The sequence below is a fragment of the Phyllostomus discolor genome, chromosome 6, assembly GCF_004126475.2.
Source record: "Phyllostomus discolor isolate MPI-MPIP mPhyDis1 chromosome 6, mPhyDis1.pri.v3, whole genome shotgun sequence".
NCBI classification, from domain to species: Eukaryota; Metazoa; Chordata; class Mammalia; order Chiroptera; family Phyllostomidae; genus Phyllostomus; species Phyllostomus discolor.
The window spans coordinates 43,826,084-43,842,849 of record NC_040908.2 but is presented as its reverse complement, the minus strand read 5'-3'; the positions used below and the strand labels follow the sequence as shown (position 1 = coordinate 43,842,849).

The 16,766-nt window shown below is 43.7% G+C and overlaps 1 protein-coding gene across 2 annotated transcripts in view; it reads left to right on the top strand.

Moving 5' to 3' along the window:
- SPRED2 (sprouty related EVH1 domain containing 2) overlaps positions 1-16,766 on the top strand; it is a 109,245-nt gene that overhangs the window by 54,672 nt on the left and 37,807 nt on the right. The window contains exon 1 of one of the 2 annotated variants that reach the window (XM_036028053.1): positions 4,853-5,185. The exons of the other annotated variant lie outside the window; for it this stretch is intronic. Within the exon in view, the coding sequence (XP_035883946.1) occupies positions 5,169-5,185 (17 nt within the window). The 5' untranslated portion in view covers positions 4,853-5,168. Of the gene's footprint in view, positions 1-4,852; positions 5,186-16,766 lie in introns of those variants that run through there. 2 annotated transcript variants of the gene reach the window in all.

Genomic DNA, 16,766 nt, shown 5'->3' with positions numbered 1-16,766 from the left:
CTTCCTTGACCAGCCCCTGCCCTCAACATCCACTCTAGAATTTAACATTTGCAGTTTTCTGTTGGATTGACTTTGTGCAAAGATGTCGGTATTTTCCAATAAGGCAACAGTGACTGCCAGAAAGACACTGTGTGTCTAAGTGCATCCCAGATTTAATCTCGGTCCAAACAGCTGGCAAAGACTTCTTGTAAGAGAACTAACTGAAGCAATTAGAATGGTTTCTTTTGTTCAAATTTCCTCTCCCAGAGACAAGTCCCAAGAGTTCCTTCACCTGCATTATCCATTAATGCTGTGGGCTCATTTTCCCCAAATAAACAAGTTTTTCTGCCAAAGAAAATAGGCAGCACGATTGGATGCAGGGATATGTCTTGGGACCTGCGTTGAGGCGTGTTCCTCATTTTCCTGGGTTGGCCCCCAGTCTTCTCACTGGGCCTTGTTGGCAGCAGTGGCTGTGCAGCCGCCCTCACTGGTGAAGGCCCCTCGTGCTGGGTTAATCCTGCCTGTCTGTCCAGCGCTCTTGAAGGCATCCTTCATTTCTGCTTGCTCAGTTTCCTGAATGCCTCTTTCAGATCATCTTTCACCTCTTGCTTCAAGCTCTGGGGACACATGTGGTTTTGACATAATGCACAGATGTGACTTGGGGGAGGGGAGGCAGGCTGTGGACTCACACACATCAGCTGGGGTCACTGGACTCTGCAGTAGGGGAGACAGAAAGACCAGCAGGCGGCCTCGGGCTCCGTGGATTTACCCGCCGACAAGAGACAGAACGCTGTGATGTGTGTTTTGTGTTGTAAGGGAAGCATGAGCTGTGTGGCTCAGGTGGACCAAGTCACCATAGGTAACGCTTGTACATCTGATTCTGAACTGAGGCACTAACAATAGATATTTGTTTTGTAACGCAAGTAATGGACCAGTTTTAGCAAATGGGCTGTGGGTTGCTGAACCCTGGTCTAGAGCACAGACCTCCTGATTTCCCATTGGATACAAGTGTATATACCCTTGTGCCCGTAGAGAGAACTTTACTTTTATAGAAGAGTACAAGGCATTAAAATTTAATGTGTTAGGGTTCAGTTTTCTCACTCTCTGCAACTAGCTTTGAAACGTGTTTAAAAATAAGATGGATTGTTGGATAGATGAATGTGATAAAGCAGCTACAGTAAATGCTGATTATTGAATCTGAGTGGCCGGTGTATGTATACACACATTTCCTGTGTCTTTATTTCAGTTTTCCTGTATGCTTGAAAATGCTAATAGTCTAATGTAGAAAAAGTTTTAACATGAGACCCCACTCAAATTTCTTAAAATGTGTAAGGTTCTCTATAAAAATAAAAGGTGTCCCTTGCTAATAAGTAAGTAAGTAAGTAAATAAATAAATAAATAAATGGAGGGGTTAAGCAGAATAAAGGACAGATGACCCTAAAATGTCTGTGGGGAAAAGAACTGGTTCTTTATCTGCCTCCAGTGTTGATTGCTGGTGGACTACAGACTTTTTTCTGTAAAAGTCTAGATAGTAAATGTTTTCAACTTTGGGGACCGTGTGGTTTCTGTCACAACTGCTGCACTCTGTCTTCATAGCACTCAAAGCAGCCACAGACTTATGTGTAGACAGACCATTTGCCCACCCCTGACCATCTAAATTCATAGAACTTACAAACATCCTTATCTTGTTTGCATGAGTTAATGAGTGCTCTGTATGTAGGCAGATCCCATACATACCAAGGACTTGCAAATGGTCACATTTATCCTACACAGAACAATGGTGCGAGGTCATTCATAGTATTGGACCCATTCCACAGATAAAGAAACAGAGACCTAGGGAAGTTAAATAACGTAAGGGCCAGGCTAGGTTTTGAACAAAGACAGCCTGACTCTAGCTAGACTCATGCTTTCCCATTACATAGTCAGTACAGCCTACAGTACTAACGTCACTGATACCCATGTTTGCTCTCATATCTTCACATTACCCAGTATTTGGACTTGAGCCTCCCTTCCCAAAAAACAAAACAAAACAAAACAAAAAACACAGACAGATAAGAGTCCATTAACAAGTTAAAAGAAATTGGAAGCTATGTGCTGTTATGTTTTCCAGGCTCATTTTGCTTCTTAACACCCAAGAATTGGTGCTAGGAGACTGGTCAGGGAGCTTAGAGGCCAAAGGTATCCTGACTGGTTTCCAGGTTCCCAGGGCCAGCTGCTTCCCACCAGAAACACCAGCACCAGCAGACCCGTCACCTCCATTGTACACTCGGGTGCAGGCTCCTTGGCTGTGGCCGATGGTGGCTTCGGCATAGGCCACCCCAGTGTGGTCAGGGGAAGCTAGATAATCACATAACACAAGTTATTTCCTGACCAACCAGTGGCTATTAGCATGCAAGTCAACCAAATAGAAACGTCTGTGAAACATAGCAGAAACTAAGTTTGGATGCTTTTTGTTGTGATAGTGAAGTGTATTCTAAGAAAACTTACAATATTGGAGAAAAGTATTCTATTTTTCACCACCTACGTTTCCCAAAGTGCTTTAACAGTCGTGGAAGTGGGGTTTCCTGTGGTCAGGTAGGTTTGTGAGACACAAAATAACACAGTATTTTCGAGAACATGGTATGTTGTTTTCCTGAAATGTTTATTTGGGTTTTTTGTTTTGTCTTTTGGAGCCTTTAAAAAATTGTTTGCACCCTGGCTGGTGTAGCTCAGTGGATTGAGTGTGGGCTGCGAACCAAAGGGTCACTGGTTCGATTCCCAGTCAGGGCACATGCCTGGGTTGCAGGCCAGGTCCCCTGTGAGGGCTATGTGAGAGGAAACCATATATTGATGTTTTTCTCCCTGTCTTTCTCCCTGCCTTCCCCTCTTTCTAAAAATAAATAAAATAAAAACCTGAAAAAAAAGTGGCACCCATTAAAAAATTGTTTGCAAGGAACACACGTGGAGGAACCCTGACCCAGAGGTGTTTCTCTGTGCTTGCATTTTGGTAAGTGTCCTCCTGGTCCACATTTGTTGAGATGGGCGAGGGCGGTGCCAACTGGGTGGTCATTCCACCATAAAAATCATGTGGGGGTAGCAGGAGTGTTATAGTATTTGTGTTTTAACTGTAATATTTCGTACTTACAGGAAAGTTGCAAGAATGGTACAAAGATCTCTTGTACCCATTTTGCTGGTTGTTGACATTGTATCACATTGGCTTTATTCTCATTCCATGTGTGCATACATCACTGCTGCTGCTTCCTTATATTTAATTAAATCTAAATTAAAAAATTTTAATGGGCTATGGCTTTACTTAAAAGTAATTAGAAACTCAAATTAGACGAGAAGTTTATTAATTCCCCTATTTCTACCTGTTGCCTTAGGTAAAGCATGCTTGGCAAGCGTGTGACAAGTTGTTATTAAATCACCAGGGGACATTTTGATGCCTGTAGCTTGCAGTCCTTACAAGGGAAGAATTTGTCAGAACCAAGGAAGGCTTCAGTTCAGGGCCACCCACAGCCCTAATCAGTGTGGATTTGTCATTTGATGTCATGTAGGGACTGTCACAACCATTTGTAGCCGATTTGCAGTCCTTTCGGGCACTGTTCTTTGAGAATTGGGCTTGGCTGGCTGGTTGTTGGCTGAGGTGGGAGCCTTGGCCTGACACACCCCCGGTGGAGACGGGAGGGCCGAGGATTTGGTGGGACCTCTTATTTCAGGTGTCCTGTGCTGACTCGTGCTTTCAGAACAACCCAGATGGTTTTTCTTAATGACATCTAGTTTCAACAGTGGTTTTGTGTAACATACCTTGGAGCTCCCATATAAGGGGTTTTTCTAACTGTGAAATCAAAGTCTCTTCCTCCTTCACGTGGTTTAAGTAACCCAATTTGTGCATAAGGTGAGTCGTGCAAACCCTGTGCCACCTTACAAAGGATTGGTTGGTGTGAGGGGACTGTGGATGTGACTTACATAACCTCGAGTGGAGCATTTCCAAACCTTATAAGGAAGCTGGAAATAGTCACCTCTCCCTCATTATGTCAACACTGAGCTCACAAATGGGGCCAGGGCTTGTATCCTCAACGGAAGCATGAGGAACAACAACCAGACAGTCTTGGGAGGAGAGGGCACCAGGAATTTGTGTCTGCGGGGTTGGGGACTGCAGCCCTCACAGCAGCTTGGGACATGCCTTAGGACATGTGTGTATCACGCCTTCAAGCCAGAGTCTCCCTCACCCACAGAGGCGTTTGAGTGCACTGTGTGAGTGATGCGCTACTCACACTCATGGCAGGTTCGTGCCTAACTCGAAAAGTGCCCTGTTTGGGTACCAGTTAGACTGCAGAGACTCGGGGCAGGGGGATTTAAATATTTTATTCTGTAAAATTTCAGAGATACTCAAACAAAAAGTGAATAATAAGCCAATCCTTATAGACTCACCACACAGAAGCAACAGTATCAAGATTTTGCCACTTTTCCCCACTCCCCACCCTGCCTTTTGTGCTAAAATATTTTATGACAAATCCCAGATAGTATCATTTCACCCCTAGTATGCTTTTCTCTAAAAAGTAGACATTATATAAACACAGTGCCACTATCCCACCTAAGAAAATTAATCCAAGGACCAAAATTTTACAGTGTAATTTTTACAAAGCTCCTGCAGCTGGGTGACCTTTAAAGCATAAGATCAGCGAGGGCCAGGCCTGCACTAACTCACTGATAGCTTCAAAAAGGGAGGGGCCCTCTGCTCCCAACTCGGAGCAAGATTATTCGATTGTGGGTGGGAAGCAGGTGAACGGTTTGCACTGTGGTTCTGCAGACTGTAATCCGGGCATTGAGCTGTGCCATTTGCTTCCTGAGCAGGTCATAGTATCATCAATGACTGATAATTGTAACTTACAGGAATTTTTAAAAACAATATTTTAATTGGAAAAAGCATCTGTCAGCTGTCAGGCTTCCAGCTTCCACTTTTGAGAAGCAGGATGTCGAATGTGAGTAATGACACAACAGGCCCATAAAATGCGGACTAACCCTGGGATGACTCATCCAGTGCGATGCAGTATATTTGTCAAGGAGACTGAATCACATATGGGGGGAACCACTCGTCAAGCAGCCAGCTGGTTCTCAGGTCAGCAAGAGACGATCCATTTTTATCGGAAGCTTTATAGTAGCAATAATGCTGATACCCAGCACTTGGGTTCTACCATGTAGAGGAAATGGCACCACCCGGCAGGTATGTGTTTACTGTTTGTATGGACTGATTTCCTCGTTCTCTTCTCTAACCTTTGCAGGGTTTGCTTCCAACAGTTTTTAAGGGAGGGAAAAAATTACTCAATTTATAAAGAACTGAGAGGTGTGTGTGTGTGTGTGTGTGTGTGTGTGTGTTGTGCCCATGTGCAAGGACACAGAGGTAACCCTGGTCTTTTGATGGTCAGAGTTCTTGTCTACTCACCCCTTTTCTGAAAACAAATTTCTCAGGTATTCAGATAGAAATGGTTTTAACCCATCTCCTTCATTAAGCCTGTAGTTTAAAAGATGCTGCCTAGGAAACAGCTTGCAGAGGTGGTATACCTTTTGGGTGGCTGGCTTAAAACTGGAAAAAAATACAAATAAGCAGAAATGAGCTAAAGGAGATGGTCAGATGATAACAACTGTATTTATGACTTAGATTTAAAAAAAATAGTGTGCTTTTTCCTGCCCTTCAAGATGTAAGGCTTACCACAAGAAAGCTTTATTCCCCTACTGAGTGACTATGTCTGTTTTTACAAATCATAATGTGTTCATGCTGAATTCATGCATTAACATTCTCTAGGTGGGAGAAGGGGGCGTGGGGGCTTGGTACCAACATTTAATTATAGCTTTCACGTGATCTGAAGGATTGCCCCACATAATTGGGAGGCTGTGTCGCCTGTCTGACCCTCTGTCTCTTTCTTCACTCACTAAATTTAAATAGTGCCTGACGAGTTAAGGCACAGACCTTGTTTATTTGAGCACATTAAACATTCCTCAGTGTGTTGACAGCCCGTTCAGTGTCTCCTCATATTTTTAAATACTTTTTGCATCCTACTTGTTAGAGACAGAGGCAGTACTATTTATGCTTTTCTGGTCTGTCCAGAAAGGCTGTGTCAGGACCCGTAACACAACTGCTCACAATTTTGCCTACGAGTTAGCATTTATGGAGTAGCTCCATCTGTGATGGTGAGTTTTGTTATCACTTGGACAGCATCAAACATATCTGGGGTGACCAAGCTGGAAAAACAGGCGGTCTTTCTTCCCTCTTACCCCTTCTCATAAAGCCCACGATATTGTCTTGTTGTCCTTGAGGTATCTGTATTTTAAAGTGTCGGTAAATGTATTAAATTTATTTATTTAAATACATTTAGAAATTCAGATAATATGGAAAGCCAGTGTGAAGGGAGTTTGTTTGGTTCATTTATGTTTGTTTTGTAGATTTAAGGGGTACACTTTTTTTAGAATGGCCAATTTGGTTTTGGAGACGGGGCTATCTCCAAATTTCATTAATTTTGCATTCTATAAATGAAAGCCACCTGTTATGCTGTAACGTGCTAATTCTGGTAGAGGACAATAATGAGGAAGAACAGTATTTGAAATATGTGGGGGTTTTGCTAAGAATTTTCCTGCCCACATCTGTAGTGCTTATTTTTACATGGGTGCATATACGTGCATCGTGCATATTTAATAATGGCACTTGGTGATGTTAAAAATACTTCAGGTTCAAAGTGAGGGTCCTTTTTATTCCTTCTCATTAACACTTTTTAAGTTGTAAAAGAAACACTACTTTAAAAAATGTTAGCTTAAACTAAAGCCTGAATTTTGCGACCTTACAGTAAAAGGAGTCTTCTCTCAAAGCTCTGGTGAATATCATGCTCAGCTCAGGGGTCCCTTTGTCAAAAGTAATCAGACAAACAATGTGACTTATATGGACTAAAGGGAGGACAGCTAATGTGCTTCGATTTTGCTAACATCTTAGTTTCCATTATGTTCTTTTTTCCCCTTTGAGGCCTACAGAAAATGATTACAGGCAGGTGTATGAAAACAGTCTTCAAAGTTCTTGACTTCTTGGCATTCTCAGTGAAAATGGCTTGCTTTCCTGTGACTGGCGTAGTAGGGACTAGCCGAGGTCCTGTCCAGATGATTGCAGGGCAGCGTGGACTCTGTTCAGCTTTGGTGAACACAGCACCCTTGGGGGGTAAGGACCACTGCACATTGGCGGGGGTGAGCACCCCGCTGCTGGGGCTGCCGCTCTTCGGGGGCCCCTGTGCTGTTCAGCCGTGACCCCCGAGTCCCGAGTGACCACATGGTTTTTAGGTTCCTTTTTTCCCCTTGAGGGCAAAGGAATACAGAGCTACTGCCAATGCTGAGGGAGGGGTCTCTTTCGACTTGGAAGCGATCAACAGATTCCGAGTGAGATGCTGCCTGTGTTCAGAGCTACGTGCTGGGCGGTGTTGAGTTAAAAAAAAAATGCTTGCGCTCTGGGCCAAGCCCTGTCCTTGCTTTAATTCCCTCTTCAGCGGGGATTTATTGTTATTGGCGATAGATTCCTCCTGGGTTTTCTTTTATTCATGGATTTACTGGAGTCTCTAATCTGGAGCCACTAATTGCTCTGTATAGAAGCAACTTTTAGCTATTTCCCTTTTGGTTCTTCAGTGGCTAACTCTTCTTGGACGGATATCAGGAAAGAACTGTGCGACTCAAAAATTCGTTAGATAGTTCTGGTGGCCACATTTTCTGAGCCATATAAAGTGACACCACCTTAGACAAAGGGGTTTTTTCCCCTCTTCTTCCTTGAGGGAGTGAAAGTCAGAGTATAGAGTGTTTGAATTCTCAAAGCTAATAGAGACCAGAATATTTCAGTGAAACAGATTAGTAAACATCAAGGATAGTTTTCCCAGTCCTCCGAGATTTGAAGACCTCCCCCCTGCTGAGCGTATATTCTAATGACTCACAGCTATAATGAATTCAGTAACCATTTAATAAAAACAGGTTATTTAAAATCACTGTAGATTATCACCATTTAAAAACACTTACTTTTGTTTAGAGAGATCTGTTTAATGAATCCACAGTCTGGCCCCTGCTGTACGAGTGGATGATTTATGGATTCATGGCAATGACCCCAGAGGCGGGGGCCGGACCTGTTCATGGCCTGTGGGCCATTGCCAATCTTCTGCTGTTATGCTGTCCCCCCGACATCCAGGGTTTGTGGTCACTCTGCCTACACAGTGGGTGGGATTAATAGCACTTGTAGATAAATCTTGTAGCAATGTCTAGAAATAATCACCTTTCATGTGTAGCTAGGAAAGCCAGAAATAAATATACAACAGCCTTCTTAGGGCATAAACCCCACTCTTAAGGACACGTAAATGGGGCAGATGACCACTGTCTTATCACACCAGCATGGACTTTTATTAGTCCTGAGCATTCTTCTAGGTATAAATGTGCTGTCCACTTGTTTGCATTGACACCTGTGCCCAGATTGTCTCAGGGTGCATGTGGGACAATTACAAATTCGTGCCCATTCCCAGGTGGATTCTTAGTCACTGAGGTTTCTTCATGACTAATGATCACCATAGGGAAGGCAAAGGCTTCAGAAGCAGGCCGGCATGGCGGCCCTCTTAGAAAGGTCTCTTGGCTGACATGACAGTCTACCTTCCCTGCTGTACACTCGGAGGGCAGGGCAGGGACTTAGCCACCTTCTCTTCATAGAGCTCAGTGTGCAAGAAACTGCAGCAAGATGCTATCTCTTTCCAGATTCCAGCCCCAGAGATGACTTTCAGTCTTCAGTGTTAGTTCATACAGTTGTAAAGATTTTCAGATTGGAGGTGTCTGAGCGGGGTTGGGCTTTTTTGTTGTTTTCCTTTCCACACATGTTCCTCGTGCCCATCCAGTGGAAGAGAGGGGTTGCTCTGGCCCCAGAGGACCTGCCATCTGACTGGGCCACTTGAATTCCATTAAATGGGGCACAGGCGGCATGTGTCACACAGGCTGCTTGGGAAGGGTGAAGAGCAGAACTCGTGTCTGTGGGCGGGCATGTGTGCTCATCATGTCGCCAAAGAACTGCAGTGTGCAAAACCTGGCAGGAGCTTGCTCCAAAGAAAAATAAAACAGCCCCTTTTTCTGCTTTGAAAAATATTTAAAAACATCACCAACCCCCATGATGAAGAAATGGAACTCAAAATCCTTGTGATTGTGCGTTTTTAAAATAATCTTAAAAACTGAGGTTGGAATAGAAGAACTAAGAAGGGACTGGTCGTAAAGAACGTTTTAGGGATCCCGTTGCCAACGCTGTAAACATGGCAAGCATGTATTAGACGGTAAGGCCTCGTGGGGGGGTTTAAAGCTCACAACTGGGGGAAAGTCGGTTGTGCTTCACTTGGCCTCTGTTCTTTTTTGAGATGGTTTTGTAAGAAAGGCCATTTTTATCTCAGTCAGACTCATTACAAAGTTAATGTTTTATTTTTCATATATGTAATTTGCCTAGTAGCCCAAGGAATGAGCATGGGCCACATTTACATTTATATTTGAAACACAAGGTCTCTCTTGTGTAGCTACCTTGAGGTCTTGCAAATGTGTTACTTGTTTCTCATGGTGTAGAAGAGTATTTCTTAGATTAGGGGAGAGTTTCGTGGGGTGTGCGTGCAGTGATGTTTACTTCTTAATGACTACGAAATATTCTTTTGTCAAAGCCCAGAATTTATGAATTTGAGGTCTTGAGTATATCCATTTCAAGTGGCTGCTTTTTGTTTTTCAGCCTGTCTTTTCTATGTGCGTGACACAAAATGAGACGACATAAAATTTGCCATGTTAGCCGTTTTTACGTGTGTGGTACATCATTTCACCGTATCTGTGTTGTTCAGCTGATCGCTAGAACCTTTTCATCTGCAAAACTGAAACTCTGTACTCATTAAAGAGCTTCCCAGACCCAGTCCCCAGCCCTTCACAACCACCATTCCACTTTCTGTTTCTGTGAGTTTGATTCATTTAGACAGCAGAATTTAAAAATGGAATCATGCAGCATTTGTCTTCTTGTGACTGGCTTATTTTACTTAGCATAATGTCTCAAAGGGTCATCCGTGTTATACCATACGGCAGGATTTTTTTCTTTTTTAAGTTGAAAAATCTTCTATTGTATGTGTTTTCCTTACCCATTCATCTTTCGATGGACATTTAGGTTGTTCCCACCTCTTGGCTATTGTGAATAATGCTGCCATGAACGCAGATGTGAAATTCATTGTCTTTTGAGATAGGAGTTGACTTTCAATAAATGCAGGGTTAATTCTCTGTATGCAGCCACACAAGAAAAAGTGCCATCATGTCATAACTCCTTGTGTTTATCTAGCCTTTCTGGTTTATACAAGGGCTTCCATAAACCAGGTTGCTCACTGCAGGAAACGGCTGGGTACACAGCAGTGTTCCGTCCAGGATGGTGTATGTACGGTGCCTTCAGGGGTCATGACTTTCCTACAAGTGGGCTTCGTCCTGGGAGGGGGCTGAAGCACACCGTGCATGAAATGAGCTGTGGGTGGTTCCCCCTTGACCAGACATTAAGACAGGGCCCTTTTATTCTTTCTTCTGACACTCGGAGGCAGCCTACAGTGACAGCATGGCTTCAGGGTAGTGTGATTCCATCTGTTTGTCCATACAGACTGCCACCTGGCCAGAAAAGCTCCCAGTGGGAGAAGTTGGCTCTGGCTACTTCGTTGTCTTGCCTTGGGCAGTGGGCATTGGGCTTTAGCCACTAATGAAGGCATGACCTAAAGGCTTGGTTAGACTTCCTGGTGTAAGCCTATTGGTGATGGGCAGGAAAGGCCTAATGGCAGCAACTTAGTCTCCAAGGGTCTCAATTGTCTGTGAAGACCAAGAGTCTTGAAATCAGACAGCTTCTACTCCTTCCACAAGCTGGTAGACTTAGTTATATGAGGATAGCACTAGTGTTCCCCAGAAGCTCTCTTTGAAATCAAGCCAGAATACTCCCCTACAAATGAATTTATTTTAGGAATATTCTATTAAACTGTGAGTAAGCTTGATAGCTAGTTGGCCTACACATTCTCTGTACTGCCCGGCTCTTTTATGGGAGGAAAGTCACTTGAAGGAAGCACGTGTACCAGGTGGATGGCTCTGCTTTGTAACAACTCAGAAGGAAATGTCCCTCGCAGGTCATATCCTGTTCCTCTCTGCAGTCAAGAATCCACTGCTTCCTGATTATCGTGTGGGCCTGACGCCTGCCTTGTTCCTACCCTTCTCATTGCTCACCAGCATCATTGCCACCATAAAAGAACAGCGGCCATCCCGGTGACCTTTACTTGGATCCCTGACCAGCGGTGTTGATACTGATGACTACGGCTGTAACTCAGTGTCTTGCTTTTTGTTTGACTGCTTGCTTAGAGCTAAAGATTTCTCCATCTTACTAGTGGGTGATCATCAGGTTGGCTCTCTTTAGAGCCATTCCAGATCCAGTGGTATCAAATTCCAGGGTCCCCAAAATGAAGAGTAAATCAGGAGCTTAAGAACTCCCCTTGCTTGTCCTTTCTCCCCTGCCCCACACCCAGGCAGGAAAACTCTTGGCCAGAGCCGAGTAAGAATGGGCATTTCCCAATGGAAAAGGGAAGAGGCTCCTGCTAAGGAGACTGCCAGTGGACAGTAAAAGCCATTGGGAAATAGAACCTGTGGTTCAGGTGTTTTAGGAACTGATTAGGCTCTTCTGCTGCTTACCATTTTACGGTTTTCCTGTGAGGAAAAAACACTTCAATTTCAAACAACTGATTTACAAGAAAACTCTGGGGCCTGAGCTCATTCTTGTCCTGGAAGCATCCTGGATCCAGCGTGAAACTGGAAAGGTCTACAAATAAAAGTTTCTCCCCACCTTTAAATTAAGGAGTTGCTTCATTACCTTTTGCTACTGGAGCAGCTGTCTTGAGTTGATGGATAAAGCATGGAGGATGAACAATTTGGGAGAAAACAGGCAGGTCCCTTTTCTCCTCTTTGCCTGCATTTGTCCTGTAAATATGTCTTGGGGATTTTCTTCTATGTGGCTAGAGAGAATCTCACATTTGTGGATGTGTAAATCCAGCCACATAGCAAAGTTGTACCTGTTTTATTCAAAGGATCTTATTAAACTTATTAAAGCTCAATTTTCAACACTTTCTTGCCTTTTCAAAACACTTTGATAGACCGGTTTCACCCTTGGGAACTTTATAATTGCGTAATAAACACTTGCACTGAGAGGACATATCTGTTTGTCGTGGTTTCAGGTCTTTGTGGTTTGGGATTTTTTTTTTCGATTCAAGATATTTTCGGTTGCCATTTTACTGCTGAAAGTTTTCTGATCTGCTTTTGTAGAATATTTGTCTGGCTTAAGTTTGCTAACCCCTCTGACACAGCTAAAGGACTTTAAGGGCATGGGTGTGTGTGTGTGTGTGTGTAACACAAAGTTTAAAAAGGGACCGCAGCCCTCACCCAGTGGGGCTCAGTTGTTTGGGCGTCATCCTGCAGAGTGAAGGGGTGCCAGCTCAATTCTTGGTCAGGGCATTTGCCTGGGTTGCAGGCCTGGTCCCTGGTCCGGGCATGTGCAGCCGGCAGCAGATTGATGTTTCTCTAACACACAGATGTTTCTCGCCTTCTCTTTCTCCCTCCCTTCCCTTCCCCTTTCTTGAAGAATGACTAAATAAAATCGTTTTTTTTTTTTTAAGGACCTCAAGGGTCATTTGGCCTCTACCCCTCATTTTGTATATGAAGAAACTGAGACTGCCTAGCAGAGTGTGGGGTTATCTCAACCAGGAGTGAGAAGGAGTTGCACTTACAGAGGTCAAGTCTGCTGACTTATGGCATGACTTTCACTGATGGATCCAAATGTGAGGATTGCTTTTGTTGGTAGGAAACTTTGGCAAACGAAGCAGGATTCCCCAGCTTGGCTTTTTTTTTAATCCCCCACGTGTCTGTGGTTAGTGGTACCTCTTCATTTTTCCTTGCGATTTCTTTGACACAGTCCATTGCCTGTCCAATAAATTTTAAGGGACTAATGAGAATAACTTCTTGCATCCTCTAGATCACCTACCTTGGATATTGCGAGGACCTCTGCCACAATACAAGGACCCCTTTAAAACAAAGTGCCAGGGGAGGGAACAGTTTACAGAGAGCAGAGCTTAGTCCTTTGAGTTGTTGCAGTGCTGGTGACCTTGAACACGTTCTTTCTCCAAGTGAAGCTTCTAGGGTAGGTAGTTTCTGTGATTCTTTCTAGCTTAATGAGTGTCTTCTCTAATTCGGGTGGCTCTTCTAGTCCTAATTGAAGACCTACAGTCCACCTGTACGCCTGCCTCCATTTGGGCATCTACCTGGTCAGTGAAAAGACCCAGAATTCTTCAGGGAGAACAAATGCCTTGCCTGCGCTGTTTCATTGTATGTTAAGCTTTTCATCTCTGAGAGAAAGGTGGCAGAATCCTAGAAGAAAGGGAATCAAATAAATTGGTAATTCTTGCCAGCTGAAAGGCCATTCATGTCCACTGGAATACAGGCAGGGAGGCTCTTAAAAACCCAGTCAGCCTCTTACTAGCACAACATGCTGGCTTTCCTCCCTGTGGGCTAAGTTAGCACCTCCTTTTGTTTGAAAACAGGTCTTATTAAGGCCTGACTTATAAAGGATTTTGTAGGTTTAGGATTTGGTATCAAGCAGTTTGGTAAAGTAATTTCCCGTCCTTTGGAACATGGTTTACTTTGGGGATTAGGAGGAGTGGCAGGTTAAAAAATGGGAAATGTGTCCTAGATCACATGAGGAGAAATAACCAGACTTTTCCGTACCATTATCTAGCATCTTCTAGATTTAGTGTTGATCTTCACTCAGAATGTTGCACTATAAATTTTCTTTTTTTTCTCCATATGAAAGTCTTCAGTTTTTTCAACAAAAATTTTGTTGAAAGACCTGTCCAGTCAACACTCACTAGCTCCTGTCTGCTGCTAGCACTTTGCTATCACTGCTTTATCACACAGGTACCACCCCTACTTGTTCCTCTCTCCATCCAGGGCTCCCTGTGAACTTCCTGTAAGTTAACAGGACACTCCTCAGCATTCCAGCATGCAGGTCATTGGGTAAACGCTTGCTTTGTTTTCTCCAACTCAATGAGGAATAAAAAGAAGACATTCTGAGAAAGTCGGGCACAGAAGTTCAAGAGTAGCAATTTAAAGATGTGAATTAGAGATTATTAACTTTAAACAAACACCCTTGCTATCCGTGTGTTGAAGCACCAGTTTTTCTGTTACATTTATGTTTTAATATGGTGAGAGTTAGTTTTGTTTAGTAATCTAACATTTCCATTGGCTAGCCTTTGGGGTTTAAATGCGTGGATTGTAAATGGCATTTTTGGAAGCGTGTGTTAAAACAGGGAAAGGTACTTTTGGAATAAAAAGTAGGAGAAGAAGACAGGGCTCTCCAGGGGTGGGTTATTTTGTTCAAGTTGGTAACCCTTTGATCTTGATTAATTATGAACTCCACTGAACTCTGGGCTCAGCAGAGTAGCAGACAATGAAAGCAAAACCGTAAACCTGGATTTCAGACTTTGGCCTCCGCCCCCCACCCCAGCACCCCCCACGCCCCCTTCATGCTGTGCGGTCACCCTTCAGTGCACAGCCATCTCCCTCCGTGAGAAGTGGGTTCGTTCTGTTTGGTTTAAGTAAACTTTTCACTTTTTACAGTAGTTCACTCATGTCAGAGTTGTCTGTGTTGGGGTGATTTTTGACAAAATTCAGAAGTCTCCTATAAATGCCTTGAATGTTAATGAACTGTTGTGGTAAAATCTTACCATTATTTCCTAACATGTTTTAGCTGATCTTAAAATAACCATGTTAATATTTAGAGAATTGGTGTGTAATGCTATGGTAGAACTCATATTTTAATCCAGTTACTTGATGCTGAATTTCTAAAAAGTAATCTTTTCCAAATTTTTAAAAAATTTTTGTTCAGTTCAATGGAATTGTTGTTTTTAAAAAATGTTTCAACTATTATATTTACTTTGTTGTTGCTATTGTTGGAGGAGAGTATGAGTTAGTTTAATTTCCTGGAGCACTATTTTAAAACCCAAAAATAATTTTAAACGTGTCTCACAGCCTGCCATAAAAGAGCGCGCCACTGAACAGGCACTTCCTAGGTGAGAATACAGAGGTTCCAAGTGGTTGACCAGGAACCCCACCCAGGATTTAAGGGCGAATGACCAGGACTCTCTAGTTCCATGGACCCTCTTCTGCTGTTAGTAGGAATTAGAGTAAATGTTTCGGAAGTTCAAGAAAAAATGACTGCCTTCGTCACTGAAGGCGCATCCGCTGTCCTGCCCAGCGCTCCAGGCGCGGCCTCGGCCGGCCGTTCTCCAGCCAGCTGGGCGTGTTGCCCCCTCAGGAGGGCCTCGCTCGGGAAAGTTACACTGGCACGGGGAGAGCTGCTGAAGAGCCATTTTTAAAGAAGTCTTAGACGTAATTTCTAAAATTGCCTTCTCACTGGCCGAAGCTAAGATTTATTTCAGCGAATGGTCCGTTGTTCTGGTCTAAGACGACGCAGTGTTGTGGGTTTGGGTCGCACGTTAGCGGAACAGCCCCGATGCCCTCGTCTTCGCTGTGCCCGGTTACAAGGGATCTGTCATCACGGGTGTAGGGTGCTTAGTATCCTCGTGACCTCTGAATTTAAGTGGTGAATTTAAATGTCGGTGAGGAAAGTGTTATTTTAAACTATAGCTCCACCCTTAAGACATTGGATACAGTAAGTTAATAGAATCAAAAGATTTTTGTGAAAAGGTTTTTACAAAAGAGAAAACATTGAGAGCTTCATAAGTAGAAGCCAGCTGAATCACTCTTCCTGTGGAGGATTTCGGCTTGTTCACACAGCAGGCGATAAGAGCTGAGAGGTTAAATTAACAATTCCATTTTAAGCACAGTACTGGAGAGTTGAGTGAGTCTCATAGGACTTTCTAAACCCCCTTGAGAAGGAAACCCGCACACCGCCGTGGGCATCAGCCCCTTCCACTCACAGCCTGGGAAGATTTGCCCCTAGACGTGCTGCAGTTGGGGGCACCAGGGCCACCAGACCTCAGAGTCGCCTTCACTGCTGTAGATTCTAGAACTGTAGGTTACTGCTCCCAGGCTGTGGAGATAATCGAGGATCCCTAAGGGCCTCTGGTATTTTCTCAAAGGCCTCCTACACTTCTGTAACACAAGTTCAGCTTCCACTCTCGATCTTTGTTTCTTTGTATGTTTGCTTCAGTTGCCTTCTTTGGCCTTTTCAAGGGCGGCAGGACTCAGTAGCAGAGAAACAGGGACCAGAGTAGTGAACAGCGCATTGCCCAGCACCGTGGACTGGGGCCAGCCCCAGAGAGCATCCTTCTCAAAGACATCTACACTGCAGGGCCGGTGCCTTGGCCCCCGTGGGAGAGCACATGCCAGAATACTCTATACACGTGCATTCCGGCTCGTAGGGCCTGAAAGTGTACGGTAGGTCTTGGGAGATTAGAAAACACATTTGTGTGCATTGCATTGTAATTTGAAGGAAAATGTTGGAGGCAGTAGCCTGCTAGATCAGCACTGCGTGTTAAACAAGGTCTGGCCATTTGTTTTGAGTCATAGAATCACTAGCATATGGCAATAGGAGTTTGCGGCAGTTAACTCCAACGGAGTATTTTTGTGTTAAAATTTCAATAGGAAAGTAAAAATACTAGAGGCCATGTTTGATAAACTTCCATGTGTTAGGATTGGTTCTAAAGAGCAATTTGTAAATTATTACATTCAATAATCATGCCTATTTCAAACATCAGTGCTGTTGG